Genomic DNA, 19389 nt, shown 5'->3' on the forward strand with positions numbered 1-19389 from the left:
CAAGAGATATTCTCAAATACAGGAGTCTTCCTCATAAAGTGGGATTTCATTTCAGACATCAGGGCTGTAATGCCTGTACTGAGGTCCCATCATATTTCAAGTGGGATTTAGTGTGTCATGACCTCTGAATAATGTGGTTTTCAAAGCACACAAGCGCACAGAGACCAAGCAGCTCCCATAACTGCCTTGTTTGAGCAAGCCTGATCTGTGCCTTCTGAGGCCTTTCATGCTGGCACATGGCTGAATGGGTGCTTGTGACCTGATGTCCGTGGTGGTTTTACTCAGGTGGGTGGCCGAGCTCCACCACAACTGCTCTCTCACTCTCCCTTCTCAAGGAGGAACAGGGAGAAAATACGATGAAAAGGGCTCAAGGGTTGAGATAAGGACGGGGAGATCGCACAGTCATTATCGTGACAGGCAAAACAGACTCAGTGTAGGGAGACAGTAAGATTTATTACCTATTACTAACAAGCTAGAGAAGTGAGAAACAAAGGGAAGAAACCAAAAACACCTTCCCCCCCATCCGCCCTCTTCCACCTCCTCCACCCCGAGCGGTGCAGGGGAATGGGGGAACAGGAGTTATGGTCAGTCTATAGCACTTCTTCTCCACCGCTCCTTGATCACTCTCGTCCCCTGTGCTGTGGGGTCCCTCCCATGGGATGCAGTCCTTTCTGAACTGATCCGGCGTGGGCTTCCCACAGGCAGCAGATCTTCAAGAACTGCTCCAGATATGGGTCCGTACCACGGGGTCCATCCCTCAGGAGCAAACTGCTCCAACCTGGGTCCCCCACAGGCAGCAGCTCCTGCCAGGTCACCTGCTCCTGCGTGGGCTCCTCTCCATGGGCTACAGGTCTGGCCCGGAATCTGCTCTGGCAGGGATCTTCCACTGGCCGCAGCCTCCGTCGGTGCAGGTCCACCTACTCCACCGTGGTCTCCTCCATGGGCTGCAGCGTGGAACCCTGCTCCACCGTGGTACTCCATGGGCTGCAGGGGGACAGCCTGCCTCACCATGGTCCTCACCACAGGCCGCAGGGGACTTCTGCTCCGGCGCCTGGAGCACCTCTCCCCCTCCTTCTTCACTGACTTTGGTGCCTGCAAGGCTGTTTCTCACTCCTCTCTCACTCTCCCAGCTACTGTGTAGCAGGAGTTAGTTTTTTTTCCCTGTCTTAAATATGCTCTCACAGAGGTGCAAACAACATCGCTTATTGGCCCGTCTCTGGCCAGCAGCGGGGTCCTTATCTGACATGGGGCAGCTTCTGGATTCTTCTCACAGAAGCTACCCCTATGGCCCCCTGCTGCCAAAACCTTGCCACGTAAACCCACTACAATGTCCAGTGACAGTATTGGTCCTCAAAAGGAGACACATGTGACAAGTCCTCAAACATTCACTCAGGAACACCAACATGTTGCCACACTGTTGAAAACCTGTGTTGGAGTGGGATTCGAGAGGATGAACCCCCAACAGGTGGGGTGTAGAAGAGGACAAGCTACCCAGTGCATTGTAAATGGGTGGGGTGGTTCCTTGTAGAAAGGACAGCAGCGGGAAAAAGAGTGTTGTGGGGGTGGCTGTAGCTAGCCAGGACGTTTAAAAGCCAATTTCACAGGACTGGGCTAACCACTGCAACACGAGCCTAGTCAGTAGTGTGGTTCTCATGTGCACAGCTCTGACATGGTGTCACATGAGTACCGCTTCCTTTCCTATTCCAGATTATAGCAGATAAAATAAAAAAAGGCCTTTGAGTTGAAATGTCCTTGGTCCTGCAATGGAGCAAGAGCTGATGGCTTGGTGTTGTCTGAAAAAGCCCAATTTTCACTCTTATGGAGCCTGGCTTGGTTAAGTGTACAGGCCTGTTGGGCATATGCGTCTCTTCTTCCCACTCTGTTTTAGAAGAGATTGAGTAAATTTTTGGAGAAAAAGCAGTACCTCCTATGCTTTCCTGACATTGAATGTAATTAATGATCAGTCTTATTACAGATTCCCCAATGCCCCTGGGCTCCATGGTGATTAACAGTGTCTCAAAGCTTTGTCGGCTTGGGGGTTCCTCCATGTATGCCCTGCCTAATGCACCATGTCTCGCTGACCTGGAAGATGACACCGATGAGGAAGGTAAGATCCTGTTAACAGACTGGAATGCATGCTCTGCTTCATCCCTTTTGCTGTGTTAGGGTACTTTTACGATATAGCACATGGATATGGCACCAGAAAAGGTCGCTTCAGGTAGATGTTTTTTTTCTCTCCTGGACCATAGCTACTATATATCCTATTAGTCCCCTACAGCCTTGAGATATGGACATGTATGCTCTAAGCCTGACAAGCATTGTTAACTCTGCCAGTTGCTAGTATTATTTTCATACTCTTAATGGTCCTTCTGTCCTCCTGTCCTGTGTTTAACTGAAACCTCCTCCAGTGATTCAGCTTGTAAAATCTTTGTGTTCTTATGGCGTTATATGAACAGAAGATAACAATTTGTCTTGGTAGTGAAAAGGCAACTGGATATGCTTTTTGGAATTGGAAAAGCAACTCTGGTAAATACATTTAAGTGTGAGGTGACACTGGAAAATGTGTGTTTCCAGACTGCCTGGAAATGCTGAGCATCCCGTGGTTTGGAGAAGGGAAGGAAAAAAAAAGAAAAAAAAAAGAAAGCCCACTCCTTTTGTCAGACTTCTTACAGTCTAATGAGACTGGAAGAAGTAAGAAGACAAGAACAAAGCCAGGTGTCATACTGACTCCTTAAAAAATTGCTATTTGATTTCACAGTCTTGTCTCTGAATCTCTGTAGCTTTTGTAGCTTCTAAGCGTGTCTGAAAATTTCTTTTTGTATATTCTAATTTGTCAACAGTCCTGGTCTTCTAGCCATTGTAGTGAAACAGGCCAGATTCTGCTTCCATTTAGCCACTTAGACCTCCACTGATACTCTTATAAGGTGCATTGAGAAAAGGTTAAATCCCCATAAGACTTCTCATCCTGATTTTCATGGAGAACTCATCAGAAGGGTACAACTCTTTTGTCTCCCTTGTTCTTCAGCAGCATTAAAATTCAAAATGATATTCCTCAAGAATTTACAGCTACACAGTCCCAGAATGGTCCTGTAGAAAGGCTCTGTGATGGTTTTGTGCCACAAGTTTAATGAGAGTCAGAATGTGTGGCTATTGAGAAGGAGGCAGATGTTACACTGGAATGTAAGAAGAAATGTATACGTCTCCAAGTTCATCAAAGTCTTCTGTCAACAGAAAAAGAACAGTTCTGTCGGATCTTTTCAGAAAATAAGAATGTAGGGCAAAAAAAGGAGAGTGGATAGAACACAATAGAGGACTTCAGCAGCAAAGAGGATTCAGGATCCACATGGGGAAAACTTCTAGGTGATATCAATGCATTTGGGTTGACTGCCTGGATATTGTGAAATTTCCAGCACTGGAGGTTGTTAAGAAAAGATAAGGCACCTGTCAGGAGTGACATCCACAAGGCTGATCCTGCCTTATGCCAGGGAAGGACTACAGGGCAACTTGATGTCTTTTTCAGCCATCTGTTTTTGATTCTGTGATTTGTTTTCGTACTGAAGACTTAAAATCTCTCTCTCTTTCTCTCTATCTGGAATTTAATCCTTTCCAAGAAGTATAAATATAATGGTTTGGTTTAGTTCTTCCTCAGCTGATTTATTAATAACTACAAAATAGATTGACTCTTTGCAGCTGAGTCACAGTCAGTTTTCCAAACATGTTTCAAGAAATGTTTTTTTTCTGTTTTCAGGTGATAAAGACAAACCCAAGAAGCCACACTTTGATTCTCGTAGTCTTATCTTTGAATTAGACCCATGCAACGGAAATGGGAAAGTTTGTCTTGTTTATAAGCATGCAAAACCAGGTAAGATTGAAAAGAGAAAAGTTCGCCATCTCTTTGCAGATTGTATCTGTGAGCCTCGTGTGTAGAATCATCTTAAGTTTCTGATCTCCTTTGCTATTTATAGATGAACATTTACTGAGACATCTTGTCTCTGCTGAACTCAGTGGCTACACCTTAACAGTGGTTTAGCTGGAGCTTACATTTTCCCTCCTTTTAATGTTTGAGTCTGAGTTATAACTTAGCATTTCTGTATGCATAGCATACTTGCATACTGACCCAGGAAAGCACTCATGTATGATCTGCAAGCAATTATGCTGAAATAATGCGGAGAGCTAGACTTCAGCCACTAACATATTTATGGTTACTTGCATGTCTTAGAACAACGTGTTTACATTTTGACAAGAAAGGGTGTTTGCTTAGAAGCAAAGGATGAATGACAAAAAGGTCCTCGTCTCATTCAGACAGGCTTAGCCTGTTTCAGCCACCATGTATGTGGATGCAGAGCCTCCAGGTGCTAACTAGGTCAAAATTTGGTGGCGGGAGGTTGAAAGGCAGAATGAAAGGCGTAAGCTGAGCTGTTCTTTCTGAAAGATACACAGACAGTTGTTTTAAATCAGGGATCAGTGAAACATACAGGTCACTTGTCGAATAGCTGTCATCTGTCAAAGTACACAGGTCACTAGGTGTGTGTGCATGTACGTGCATGTACACTGTCTGGGGGTGTGCAGTTGGAGGAAAAAGGCCTGCGGTCGTTATCTTGTGTTTTAATTGGGTGTGACTTGAACTCCCAGGGCAGAAACTTCTTACCTGTCATCTTGCTTCCAGTGGTAGTGATTTCAGCACATGCTGAAAACCTGGATAATCTGAGCAAGGAGGGGCAGCACTGTTAATAAGTGTTGATGTCAGCATAGGAGGCAGTGTGTTTAACTGACAATTTTCAGCACCTCAATTTCCCAAGAAAAATCACTTCTTTTTATGCTAGTAATCTGATGGTGGTTTCTTCAAAGGATGTTGCCACCAGAGAAGTATTTTATCACCATGGATGGTTTATCATACTGTCACTGTTGAAGATAGTAGGGAAAAACCTCTGAGTTGTCCCTTAGGATTGTCTGAAGGCTCCTCAGAGAAGGTAATGATATCGATACCCCGTCCGGAATCTTCTTCTTGCATCCCTCCAGGGGTAACTGTGCCTGCTGCTTCCCTAAAGTGCCTATATACCAATGTGCGAAGCATGGGAAATAAACAGGATGAGCTCGAGATCTGTGTTCAGTCGCAGGGCCACAATCTCATTGCGATCACAGAGATGTGGTGGGACAGCTCGCATGACTGGAACGCTGTCATGGAGGGCTATGTCCTTTTTAGGAAAGACAGGTTGGGGAAGTGAGGGGGTGGGGTTGCCCTTTATGTGAGGGAGCAATTAGAGTGTACCCAGCTCCACCTGGGGGAGGGTGAAGGACAAGTGGAGAGCTTGTGGGTGAGAGTTAAGGGGTGGGCTGGTATGGGGGGCACTGTTGTGGGGGTGTACTACAGGTCACCAGATCAGGAGGAGGAGGTCGATGAGGCCTTCTACAAGCAGCTGGTAGTAGCCTCGTGATCCCGGGCACTGGTTCTCATGGGGGACTTCAATTATCCAGACATCTGTTGGGTAAGCAACTCAGCCAGGCACGCGCAGTCCAAACGGTTCCTACAGTGCACTGAAGACAATTTTCTGACGCAGGTGGTGGAGGAGCCGATGAGGCAGGGGGTGCTTCTGGACCTTGTCCTTACCAACAGGGATGGGCTTGTTAGGGATGTGAAGGTTGGGGGCAGCTTGGGATGCAGCGACCATGAGATGGTGGAGTTCAAGATGGAACTTGGTGGAAGAAGTAAGGCTAGTAGCAGGATTGCTACCCTGGACTTTCGGAGAGCCAACTTCGACCTCTTCCGAGACCTGCTTGGGAGTATCTCATGGGCTAGCTTTCTAGAAGGCAGGGGTGCTTGTGAGATCTGGGCTACATTTAAACAGCACTTCTTCCAAGCTCAGGATCGGTGCATCCCTAAGAGTAGGAAATCGGGGAAGGGGGGCAGGAAACCTGCGTGGATGAGCAAGGAGCTCATCGACAAGATCGAAAGGAAGAGGAAGGTCTATGAAATGTGGAAAAAGGGCCTGTCCTCTTGGGAGGAGTATAGAAGCGTTGTCAGGGCCTGCAGGGACGCGACGAGGAAGGCTAAAGCCCACCTAGAGATGAGGCTTGCAAAAGAGATAAAAGATGATAAGAAGGGTTTTTTTAAGTATGTAAACAGTAAAAGGAAGACTAGGGATAATGTGGGTCCCTTGCTGAACAAGGGGGGTGTCCTGGTAACAGGAGATGCCGAGAAGACGGAGATACTGAATGCTTTCTTTGCTTCAGTCTTTGCTTCAAGGACTCCCCCCCTGGGACTCCTCGACCCTGGCGGGAGGAGAAAGGGTCTGGGAAATGGAGGGCTCCCCCCTGTTTGACGAGAGAGTGGTTCGGGAGCATCTGAGTGGGCTCAACGCACACAAATCCATGGGTCCCGATGGGATGCATCCACGTGTGCTAAGGGAGTTGGCAGAGGTGATTGCTGAACTGCTCTCTATCATCTTTGAAAGGTCCTGGAGAACAGGAGAGGTGCCTGAAGACTGGAGGATAGCCAATGTCACTCCGGTCTTCAAGAAGGGCAAGAAGGAGGATCCGGGAAACTACAGGCCAGTCAGTCTCACCTCTGTCCCTGGAAAGTGTGGGAGGATATGGGCAGGCATCTAGAGCAGTGGGCACCTCCAGTGTTTTGGAAATTCACCCCTGAACAACTGCAAAATCCTAAAAAACCGATAGAATGCTTGAAAAAGGTGAGTCATCACCCTGGTAATACCAGAGATACACAAATCACTGCAACGTGCTGGGGTTGGCCTATGCCTATCGAGCTGCAATCGATGCCACTGTAACCCTAGTGACAGACCCTGTGGCCACTCCAAGTCCTGTGACAAGCCCAACGGCCACTCTGACCTCTGCAGCCACTCTGACCTCTGCAGCCACTCTGACCCCTGCGGCCACTCCAGCCTCTGCAGCTGCTCCAACCCCTGTGACAGGCCCTGCGGCTGTTCCAACTCCTATGACAGCCCCAGTGGTCATTCCAACCCCTGTGACAGGCCCTGCGGTCGTTCCAAACACTGTGACGGGCCCTGTGGCTGGGTCAGGGAAACAGACTGTAGCAGTGCAGGTTGCCCCTGTAACCACGATGAAACAATGGATGAGAAAGTCAGGTCATTTAGAACACAGAGGAACTCCTACTCAGACTGGGGAGGAAGACGACGAGATGGGCTACTTCACAGTGGCTGGGCCATCATACGAACGAGAAGATGAAGCTATCAGCAGTCCTGGATATCGGGGAGGTCCCAGTCGACTGGCGGCTAGCAAATGTGATGCCCATCTACAAGAAGGGCTGGAGGGTAGACCCGGGAAACTATAGGCCTGTTAGTTTGACGTCAGTGCCAGGGAAGCTCATGGAGCAGATTATCTTGAGTGTCATCACGCGGCACTTGCAGGGCAAGCAGGTGATCAGGCCCAGTCAGCATGGGTTTATGAAAGGCAGGTCCTGCTTGACGAACCTGATCTCCTTCTATGACCAAGTGACGCGCGTGGTGGATGAGGGGAAGGCTGTGGATGTGGTCTACCTTGACTTCAGTAAGGCTTTTGACACCGTTTCCCACAGCATTCTCCTCAAGAAACTGGCTGCTCATGCCTTGGACTGGTGTACGCTTCGTTGGGTTAAAAACTGGCTGGATGGCCGGGCCCAAAGAGTCGTCGTGAATGGAGTCAAATCCAGTTGGAGGCCGGTCACTAGTGGAGTCCCCCAGGGCTCAGTACTGGGGCCAGTCCTCTTTAATATCTTTATCGATGATCTGGATGAGGGGATCGAGTGCACCCTCAGTAAGTTTGCAGACGACACCAAGTTAGGTGCGTGTGTCAATCTGCTCGAGGGTAGGAAGGCTCTGCAGGAGGATCTGGATAGGCTGGACCGATGGGCTGAGGCTAACTGTATGAAGTTCAACAAGGCCAAGTGCCGGGTCCTGCACCTGGGGCACAACAACCCCAAGCAGCGCCACAGGCTGGGAGATGAGTGGCTGGAAAAGCTGCCTGGCAGAGAAGGACCTGGGAGTATTGGTTGATAGTCGGCTGAATATGAGCCAGCAGTGTGCTCAGGTGGCCAAGAAGGCCAACAGCATCCTGGTTTGTATCAGAAACAGTGTGGCCAGCAGGACTAGGGAAGTGATTGTCCCCCTGTACTCGGCTCTGGTGAGGCCGCACCTCGAGTACTGTGTTCACTTTTGGGCCCCTTGCTGCAGGAAGGACATGGAGGTGCTTGAGAGAGTCCAGAGAAGGGCAATGAAGCTGGTGAGGGGTCAGGAGAACAAGTCTTACGAGGAGCGGCTGAGGGAGCTGGGCTTGTTCAGCCTGGAGAAGAGGAGGCTCAGGGGCGACCTTATCGCTCTCTATAGGTGTCCTGGTTCCAGTTAGGACAGAGTTAAGTAGCTCATAGTAGCTGGTAGGGTGCTATGTTTTGGATTAGGATGAGAAGAGCGCTGATAACATGCTGATGTTTTAATTGTTGCAGAGCAGTGTTTACACCAGGCCAAGGACTTTTTGGCTTCTTGCTCTGTCCTGCCAGCGAGCAGGCTGGGGGTGCAGCAGGAGCTGGGAGGGGACAGACCCAGGACAGCTGACCCAAACTGGCCAAAGGGGTATTCCATACCATCTGACGTCATGCTAAACAATATATAGGGGTGGCTGGCCGGGGTGGGGGGGCTGGCTGCTCGGGGATAGGCTGGGCATCGGTCAGCGGGTGGTGAGCAATTGCATTGTGCATCACTTGTTTTCTTACACATTATTATTGTTAATACTATTACCATTATCACTATTATTATTATTATTGTTATTATTATTTTCCTGTCTTAATAAACTGTCTTTATCTCAACTCACAGGCTTCACTTTCCCGTTTCTCTCCCCCATCCCAGAGAGGGAGGGGGGAGGGTGAGCGAACGGCTGTGTGGTGTTTAGCTGCCAGCCGGGTTAAACCACGACAGTCCTTTTGGCGCCCAACGTGGGGCATGAAGGGTTGAGATATCGACAAATCTGACCAGAGTGTGTTAAACTAAAATTGGTATAAGTATTGGACCTGCTTAATAGTTGCTAGTCACGATGTTGATTGCCTTAATCTCCAGTCTGCTGTACCTGTATTCCAAATTGAGTTTTATGGTGCGTTACTTTCTGTATGTGCTCCCTGTTGCACTGTTTATCCTTTCCGGGCCCTGGTTTAAGATTGTTATGGTACTGTGCGGTGTAGCAATGGCTTATGAAATGATGAAATATCTGGTCACGACTTTAACCTGGTATTTGTACTCAGCACTGACGTCGACTCTATACTTTGGAACCCATATCTCGGAAACTATTAGCAATTACACCTATTGCCTGTTTTCGTTAGGGAGCCAATCTGTGAAGGGGACAGGGGAAGACATGTTTCCCTACCTGTTCACTCTCCCTTTCTCCTTCACCACCACCCTCTTATCCCCCGAGTTAGTTACGGTGGTTCTCCGAGATGTTGAATATCCTTGGGATACTCAGACCAGCCTGCTCTTGTTGTTATGTCTCCTGAATGCGCTTCAGATTTTGTGGAGGGTTAAACAACTACTTAGGAATCTCATCCGGAGATCTGTCTTGAGGCGGGATAGTTGCGAGTGGCAGGGAGTATGGGAGGATATGGGCAGGTTTCTAGAGCAGTGGTCACCTCCAGTGTTTTGGACATTCACCCCTGAACAACTGCAAAATCCTAAAAAGCTGGCAGAATGCTTGAAAAAAAGGTGTCATGACTCTGGCAGTTCCAAAGTGACACAAATCACTGTAGCGTGCTGGGGTCTGGCTTGTGCCTATCGAGCTGCAATTGATGCTACTAGCAACCTAGCTCCTGCTCCTGCAGCCGCTCCAGCTCCAGCTCCTGCAGCCACTCCAGCTGCAGCTCCTGCAGCCACTCCAGTTCCAGCTCCTGCAGCCGCTCCAGTTCCAGCTCCTGCAGCCGCTCCAGCTCCAGCCCCTGCAGCCGCTCCAGCTCCTGCAGCTGCCCCAGCTCGTGCAGCTGCTCCCACTCCTGTGGCTGGGTCAGAGAAACGAGCTGTAGCAGTGCAAGTTGACCCCGCAGAGGGTATTCCAACCCCTGTGGCAGACCCTGTGTCTGGGTCAGAGAAACGAGCTGTAGCAGTGCAAGTTGACCCCGCAGAGGGTATTCCAACCCCTGTGGCAGACCCTGTGGCTGGGTCAGAGAAACGAGCTGTAGCAGTGCAAGTTGCCCCTGTAGACAAGGTGAAAAAATGGTATAGAGGCTCAGGTCGTTTAAAACGCAGACAGTCTTCTGCTAAGTCTGGGCGTAGTGAAGACGAGGCTGGGCCATCAAAGGTGCAGGAGACTGAAGATGAGGATGAGGATGGCGAAAAATCAACAGTAACTACCCGGACTCCATACCAGCCATCAAAGGTGCAGGAGACTGAAGATGAGGATGAGGATGTCGGAAAATCAACAGTAACTACCCGGACTCTACACCGGCCATCAAAGGTGCAGAAGACTGAAGATGAGGATGAGGATGTCGAAAAATCAACAGTAATTACCCGGACTCTATACCAGCGTGAGCTACGAGATGTGCGAAAAGATTTTGGTCGCTGTATAGGCGAGCAGCTTGTCACCTGGCTGCTCCGGTGCTGGGACACGGGAGCCAATTATGTGGAATTGGAGGGCAAGGAAGCCAGGCGGCTGGGATCCCTTGCTAGGGACGCATGCATTGACAAAGCAATTGGAGATGGAGCACAATCTCGCAGCCTCTGGAGGCGTCTCCTGTCAGCTGTGAAGGAAAGGTATCCCTTCAAGGAAGAACTTGTATGTTTACCAAGCAAATGGACCACCATGGAGAAGGGAATTCAGTACCTGAGGGAATTGGCCGTACGGGAAGTAATTTATAAGGACCTAGACGATGCACAAACATCCGCAGATCCAGATGCAGTCCGGTGTACACTACCCATGTGGCGGAAGTTTGTACAGAGTGCCCCATCATCATATGCCAACTCATTGGCAATACTAGCCTGGAAAGCGGAGGAGAATCCCACAGTGAATGAAGTGACTAAAATACTCCGGCAGTACGAAGGAAATCTCTCCTCTTCCCTAAAGGCCTGTGTCTCAGCTGTGGAGAAACTCTCTGAAGAGGTCCACCAACTTAAAGAGAATTTATCTTCCCCTCCACCTGAACGAACCAGTGTCCACCAGCTAAAAGAGAATGCTTTAGAGAAACTTTCTGAAAAGATCCACCAACTTGAAGAAAGATTATCTTCCCCTTCACCTGAACGAACCAGTGTCCACCAGCTAAAAGAGAATGCTTTGGAGAAACTTTCTGAAAAGATCCACCAACTTGAAGAAAGATTATCTTCCCCTTCACCTGAACGAACCAGTGTCCACCAGCTAAAAGAGAATACCTTGGAGAAACTTTCTGAAAAGATCCACCAACTTGAAGAGAGATTATTTTCCTCCCCACCTGTACAAACCAGTGTCTCAGCTATTAGGGGTAAACGTTCAACTATGCAAGGAAGACAATATGGTGGGCACACACACCGCGCCACCCTGTGGTTTTACCTACGTGACCATGGAGAGGACATGAGAAAATGGGATGGAAAATCTACTGCGACCCTAGAGGCACGGGTACGTGAATTGCAAAGGAAAACAATTGGGAAAAAGGAGTTCTCTGAAAGGTTTGCTGCTCCAACTTCCAGCAGGCAGTCCTTTAAACACAGAAATGAAGATTCTGACCAGGACTAGAGGGGCCCTGCCTCCAGCCAGGGGGAGGAAAGGGACAATCGAGTTTATTGGACTGTGTGGATTCGATGGCCTGGCACGTCAGACGCACAGAAGTATAAGGCTTTGGTAGACACCGGTGCACAATGTACTCTAATGCCATCAAGCTATAAAGGGCCAGAGCCCATCTGTATTTATGGTGTGACGGGGGGATCCCAGCAGTTAACTGTATTGGAGGCTGAAGTAAGTCTAACCGGTAATGAGTGGCAAAAGCACCGTATTGTGACTGGCCCAGATGCTCCGTGCATCCTTGGCATAGACTATCTTAGAAGAGGATATTTCAAGGACCCAAAAGGGTTCCGCTGGGCTTTTGGCATAGCTGCTTTGGAGACAGAGGACATTAAACAGTTGTCTACCTTGCCTGGTCTCTCAGAGGACCCTTCTGTTGTGGGGTTGCTGAGGGTCGAAGAACAGCAAGTGCCGATCGCTACCACAACTGTGCACCGGCGGCAATATCGCACCAACCGAGACTCCCTGATTCCCATCCATAAGCTAATTCATCAACTGGAGAGCCAAGGAGTGATCAGCAAGACTCATTCACCTTTTAATAGTCCCATATGGCCAGTGCGAAAGTCTAATGGTGAGTGGAGACTAACAGTGGACTATCGTGGCCTGAACGAAGTCACGCCACCACTGAGCGCTGCAGTGCCGGACATGCTAGAACTCCAGTATGAACTGGAATCAAAGGCAGCCAAGTGGTATGCCACAATTGATATCGCTAATGCATTTTTCTCCATCCCTCTAGCAGCACAGTGCAGGCCACAGTTTGCTTTCACTTGGAGGGGAGTCCAATATACTTGGAATCGGCTGCCCCAGGGGTGGAAACACAGCCCTACCATTTGCCATGGACTGATCCAGTCTGCGCTGGAGCAGGGGGAAGCTCCTGAACACCTGCAGTACATCGATGACATCATTGTGTGGGGTGACACTGCAGAAGAAGTTTTCGAGAAAGGGAAGAAAATAGTCCAAATCCTTCTGAAGGCCGGTTTTGCCATAAAACACAATAAAGTTAAAGGACCTGCACGAGAGATCCAGTTTTTAGGAATAAAATGGCAAGATGGACGTCGTCAAATCCCAATGGATGTGATCAACGAAATAACAGCTATGTCTCCACCAACTAGCAAAAAAGAAACACAAACTTTCCTAGGTGTCGTGGGGTTTTGGAGAATGCATATTCCAAATTACAGTCTGATTGTAAACCCGCTCTACCAAGTAACCCGTAAGAAGAATGCTTTTGAATGGGGCCCTGAGCAACGACAAGCCTTTGAACAAATTAAGCAGGAAATAGTTCATGCAGTAGCCCTCGGGCCAGTCCGGACAGGACCAGATGTAAAGAATGTGCTCTACACCGCAGCCGGAGAGAATGGTCCCACCTGGAGCCTCTGGCAGAAAGAACCTGGGGAAACTCGAGGTCGACCCCTGGGGTTTTGGAGTCGGGGATACAGAGGATCTGAGGCCCGCTATACTCCAACTGAAAAGGAGATATTGGCAGCATATGAAGGAGTTCGATCTGCTTTGGAAGTGGTCGGTACTGAAGCGCAGCTCCTCCTGGCACCCCGACTGCCGGTACTAGGCTGGATGTTCAAAGGAAGGGTCCCCTCTACGCATCATGCAACTGATGCTACATGGAGCAAGTGGGTTGCACTGATTACTCAGCGGGCTCGAATAGGAAACCCCAGTCGCCCAGGAATCTTGGAGGTGATTATGGACTGGCCAGAAGGCAAATACTTTGGGATATCATCAGAGGAGGAGGTGGTTCGTGCTGAAGAAGCCCCCCTGTACAACAAGCTACCGGAAAATGAGAAGAAATATGCCTTGTTCACTGACGGGTCCTGTCGTATTGTGGGAAAGCATCGGAGATGGAAAGCTGCTGTATGGAGTCCTACACGACGAGTTGCAGAAGCTGCTGAGGGAGAAGGTGAATCGAGTCAGTTTGCAGAAGTAAAAGCCATTCAGCTGGCTTTAGATATTGCTGAACGAGAAAAGTGGCCAGTTCTCTATCTCTATACTGATTCATGGATGGTAGCAAATGCCCTGTGGGGGTGGTTACAGCAATGGAAGCAGAACAACTGGCAGCGCAGGGGCAAGCCCATCTGGGCTGCGGCATTGTGGCAAGATATTGCTGCCCGGGTAGAGAACCTGGTTGTAAAGGTACGCCATGTAGATGCTCATGTGCCCAAGAATCGGGCTACTGAAGAACATCAAAACAACCAGCAGGTGGATCAGGCTGCTAAGATTGAAGTGGCTCAGGTGGACCTGGACTGGCAACATAAAGGTGAATTATTTATAGCCCGATGGGCCCATGACACCTCAGGCCATCAAGGTAGAGATGCAACCTACAGATGGGCTCGTGATCGAGGGGTGGACCTGACCATGGACACTATAGCACAGGTTATTCATGACTGTGAAACATGTGCTGCAATCAAGCAAGCCAAACGGTCAAAACCTCTTTGGTATGGAGGACGATGGCTGAAATATAAATATGGAGAGGCCTGGCAGATTGATTACATCACACTCCCTCAAACCCGCAACGGCAAGCGCCACGTACTTACAATGGTGGAAGCAACCACCGGATGGCTGGAAACATATCCTGTGCCCCATGCCACCGCCCGGAACACTATCCTGGGCCTTGAAAAGCAAGTCTTATGGCGACATGGCACCCCAGAGAGAATTGAGTCAGACAACGGGACTCATTTCCGAAACAACCTTATAGACACTTGGGCCAAAGAACATGGTATTGAGTGGGTGTATCACATCCCCTATCATGCACCAGCCTCTGGAAAAGTTGAACGATACAATGGACTGTTGAAGACTACACTGAAAGCAATGGGTGCTGGGACATTCAAAAATTGGGATACACATTTGGCAAAGGCCACCTGGTTAGTCAATACCAGGGGCTCTGCCAACCGAGCTGGACCTGCCCAATCAAACCTGTTACGCACTGTAGAAGGGGATAAAGTTCCTGTAGTGCACGTAAGAAACATGCTGGGTAAAACAGTCTGGGCTACTCCTGCCTCAGGAAAAGGCAAACCCATTCGTGGAATTGCTTTTGCTCAGGGACCTGGATGCACTTGGTGGGTAATGCAAAAGAATGGGGAGGTCCGGTGTGTACCTCAAGGGGATTTGATACTGGGTGAGAATAGCCCATGAGTTGAATTGTAGTATGTTAATTATTATATAATAATGTATGTCATCACTACCATGATTGCTATATATCATAGATGAAAATGGTGATTAATTAGAATGTATTGGACAGAGTGTAACCTGAGCATGACATAAATGGTATGGAATAAGGGGTGGATATCTGTCCTGGTTCCAGTTAGGACAGAGTTAAGTAGCTCATAGTAGCTGGTAGGGTGCTATGTTTTGGATTAGGATGAGAAGAGCGCTGATAACATGCTGATGTTTTAATTGTTGCAGAGCAGTGTTTACACCAGGCCAAGGACTTTTCGGCTTCTTGCTCTGTCCTGCCAGCGAGCAGGCTGGGGGTGCAGCAGGAGCTGGGAGGGGACAGACCCAGGACAGCTGACCCAAACTGGCCAAAGGGGTATTCCATACCATCTGACGTCATGCTAAACAATATATAGGGGTGGCTGGCCGGGGTGGGGGGGCCGGCTGCTCGGGGATAGGCTGGGCATCGGTCAGCGGGTGGTGAGCAATTGCATTGTGCATCACTTGTTTTCTTACACATTATTATTGTTAATACTATTACCATTATCACTATTATTATTATTATTGTTATTATTATTTTCCTGTCTTAATAAACTGTCTTTATCTCAACTCACAGGCTTCACTTTCCCGTTTCTCTCCCCCATCCCAGAGAGGGAGGGGGGAGGGTGAGCGAACGGCTGTGTGGTGTTTAGCTGCCAGCCGGGTTAAACCACAACAATAGGTACCTTAAAGGAGGCTGTAGGGAGGTGGGGGTTGGTCTATTCTCCCACGTGCCTGGTGACAGGACGAGGGAGGCATGGGCTAAAGTTGCGCCAGGGGAGGTTTAGGTTGGATATTAGGAAGAACTTCTTTACTGAAAGGGTTGTTAGGCATTGGAATGGGCTGCCTAGGGAAGTGGTTGAGTCACCATCCCTGGAGGTCTTTAAAAGACGTTTAGATGTAGAGCTTAGTGATATGGTTTAGTGGTTTAGTGGAGGGCTTGTTGGTGTTAGGTCAGAGGTTGGGCTAGGTGATCTTGGAGGTCTCTTCCAACCTAGATGATTCTGTGATTCTGTGACATTGTCTCAAAGCCTGTAGAGTACCCTCCTCCCTTACGTGGACTATGCTGCATGCCAGACATCTCTGTGTGATTTACCAGCTGTCCCGGCCACGCGTATGACTTATAGGCCCTTCCTGTACTGTAAAACATACCGTTTGTCCGCGGCTTCAGGAGGTCCTTGTCTACTCCCGCGGTGAGCGGCTGAGAGTGGAGGCCCCTCCGAGGAAAATGCTCAGGGTGCACATAGGGGCGTCCGCTCCACAGTCGATCCCGCAGCTGAGCAGAGCGGCTCCTGCCGCAAGGAATGATGCTATTATAGTTTTGTATAATTACACCAAAGAGATGCATTGTGATAAGGAGCAAGTGTGGCGTTGACGATTTGTTTCATGGTTTGGTTTTTGCCCGTGTAATTGAACCTTACACGTGCTGTTGCTGTTACACTTCCCAGGATATCTAATTCCTGTGGCTCTAGGGGCGCTTGCAGTAAGTAGACAGTCCAATCTTTGTTATCTGCCGGGATCCCCACCAGACATGTTGTAAACGGGTCGTTAGCACTAGCCAGGGGCAGGCACGTCGCTTCTTGTCCTGTCATGTTGGCGAGGGTGACCCAGATGTTGCAGTGTGGTTGGATGGAGACCCAGGGCTGGCAATAACCGATGACAGTGGCGATTGTGAGGAGGAGGCCAACCACAGCCTTACTCCCCTCGCTGTTACCCATCTTGGTCCGTGACCTGTGGAGACACAAGCATACCCTCGACCCCAAGTTATTAGAGGATGGGGTCCCTCCCAAAGGCCTGTATTTAAATTTTTTACCATCACCAAGGCCTGCTCTGATTGTGGCACCTGTGAGAGCACGGAATTCATATTTTGAATTCAGTGCTTCGAATGGTTCCCAATTGGTTAGGGAGCGTCTGAGTGGGATCAATGCACACAAATCCATGGGCCCCGATGGGATGCATCCACATGTGCTAAGGGAGTTGGCAGAGGTGATCGCCGAACCGCTCTCTATCATCTTTGAAAGGTCCTGGAGAACAGGAGAGGTGCCTGAAGACTGGAGGATAGCCAATGTCACTCTGGTCTTCAAGAAGGGCAAGAAGGAGGATCCGGGAAACTACAGGCCAGTCAGTCTCACCTCTGTCCCTGGAAAGGTGTTGGAACAGCTTGTTCCGGATGCCATCTCCAAGCAATTGGAAGAGAAGAATGTTATGAGGAGTAGTCAGCATGTATTCACCAAGGGGAAGTCGTGCTCGACCAACCTCGTTGCCTTCTATGATGGCATCACCAGCTGGGTAGATGGGGGGAGAGCAGTGGATGTCATCTACCTTGACTTTAGCAAGGCTTTCGATACTGTCTCCCATGACATCCTGATAGCAAAGCTGAGAAAGTGTGGGATAGAGGAGTGGACAGTAAGGTGGGTTGAGAACTGGCTGACTGGCCAAGCTCAGAGGGTGGTGATCGGCGGCGCAGAGTCCGGCTGGAGACCTGTGACTAGCGGCGTTCCCCAGGGGTCGGTGCTGGGTCCGCTCTTGTTCAACATCTTCACCGACGACCTTGACGAGGGAATAGTGTCTGCCCTCAACAAGTACGCCGATGACACAAAGCTGGGAGGAGTGGCTGACATGCCAGAAGGCTGTGCTGCCATTCAGCGAGACCTGGACCGGCTGGAGAGATGGGCAGGAAGAAACCAAATGAGGTTTAATAAGAGCAAGTGTAGAGTCCTGCACCTGGGAAGGAACAACCACACGTATCAGTACAGGCTGGGGGACGACCTGCTGGAGAGGAGCTCTGAGGAGAAGGACCTGGTGTCCTGGTGGACGACAGGTTGACCATGAGCCAGCAGCGTGCCCTTGTGGCCGAGAAGGCCAATGGGATCCTGGTGTGCATTAAAAGGAGCGTGGCCAGCAGGTCAAGGGAGGTGATCCTCCCCCTCTACTCTGCCCTGGTCAGGCCTCACCTGGAGTACTGTGTCCAGTTCTGGGCTCCCCAGTACAAAAAAGACAGGGATCTCCTGGAAAGAGTCCTGTGGAGGGCCACAAAGATGATATGGGGCCTGGAGCATCTTCCCTATGAAGAAAGGCTGAGAGACCTGGGTCTGTTCAGCCTGGAGAAAAGAAGACTGAGAGGGGGTCTCATCAATGTGTATAAATACCTGAGGTGTGGGAGACAGAGGGATTTGGCCAACCTCTTTTCAGTGGTTTGTGGGGACAGGACAAGGGGTAATGGCCACAAGATAGAGCACAGGAAGTTCCGCACCAACATGAGAAAGAACTTCTTCACGGTGAGGGTGACGGAGCACTGGAACAGGCTGCCCAGGGAGGTTGTGGAGTCTCCTTCTCTGGAGATATTCAAGGCCCGTCTGGACGCCTACCTGGGCAGCCTGCTCTAAGGAATCTGCTTTGGCAGGGGGGTTGGACCCCATGATCTTTCGAGGTCCCTTCCAACCCCTTCAGTTCTGTGATTCTGTGATGGAAAGATTTTGTAAAATGTGCTTTTGTTGGCAGTACATGCTCTCCTATGACTTCCAGACTCTGGACTCTATACTCAGTAATCCAGATGACTGACAACTGAGTTCTTGTTTTTATTTTGTGCGGCAGATAAATGTTGGCTATAATATTTCTTGGAACTTACACTGCAAAATTGCTGTTGTCCAAGTGTGTTGAATGTAGAGTGTCAGTCCTGAGTTGGAAAGAAATAGAATTGCATCCATTTTACAGTGGGGAAAGTGACTGTAATGGCTATTGCATGATTCGGGGAGCAGAACCAAGACCTCTTCAGCCCCCATGCTCTTAACCATTAAACCACGTTCCCTCTGGATAATCATCTATGTTAGTCTGTGTTTTAGAAGGTTTAGAACGCTGTGTTTTAGAAGGTGCAACCTTTCCCATAAGTATGTTTTGTCTTCCACTTGATGTTGGGCCAGGGGTTGATCTCCTATCACTGCCAAGCAACAATATAGTTTGTTTGGTTGGTTCTAGTTGTCTCCCCAGACACAGAGATATGGTTCCTGGACAGAGCTCTGTATTGGCATTTCCTCACCAAAACCTTCACAGCCTACTACCGCCTGCTCATCACTCACCTGGGTCTCCCACAGTGGCAGTATGCCTTCACCAGCTATGGGGTGAGCCCTCAGGCCAAGGTAAGGATTTACCCTAACCCAGCTTCCACGTTGTGTGAGGTCAGGGAATAGAGCTGATACTACTGCAGAACACAGCACATAAGCCTGTGCAATGTCTGTGCACGCTGGCAAGGCCTGGCACATCTTGGTGAGTGTCTTCCTCTTAACCCAGACAAGGCCGCTGTATTACCAGCATGACATTCCTTGGTCTCTGCTTCAGCCCTGTGCATGCATCAAAACGATTCACTAAAATCACTGCCGACTTCCCATCTGTCAGTGGCTGCAGAATTTGGCCCTGTGTTTCTGGTGTCTTCCCCATCACACTGTGCTCTACTTT

At 49.3% G+C, this 19389-nt stretch overlaps 1 protein-coding gene across 1 annotated transcript in view; it reads left to right on the forward strand.

Moving 5' to 3' along the window:
• LOC310888594 (tubulin polyglutamylase complex subunit 2-like) overlaps positions 1-19389 on the forward strand; it is a 47361-nt gene that overhangs the window by 24476 nt on the left and 3496 nt on the right. Inside the window, exons 3-5 of the mRNA XM_083815438.1 lie at positions 1976-2107; positions 3749-3862; positions 18913-19073. Of these exons, the coding sequence (XP_083671564.1) occupies positions 1976-2107; positions 3749-3862; positions 18913-19073 (407 nt within the window). The remainder of the gene's footprint in view (positions 1-1975; positions 2108-3748; positions 3863-18912; positions 19074-19389) is intronic.

The sequence above is a fragment of the Anser anser genome, assembly GCF_964211835.1.
Source record: "Anser anser genome assembly, chromosome: W".
Lineage (NCBI taxonomy): Eukaryota > Metazoa > Chordata > Aves > Anseriformes > Anatidae > Anser > Anser anser.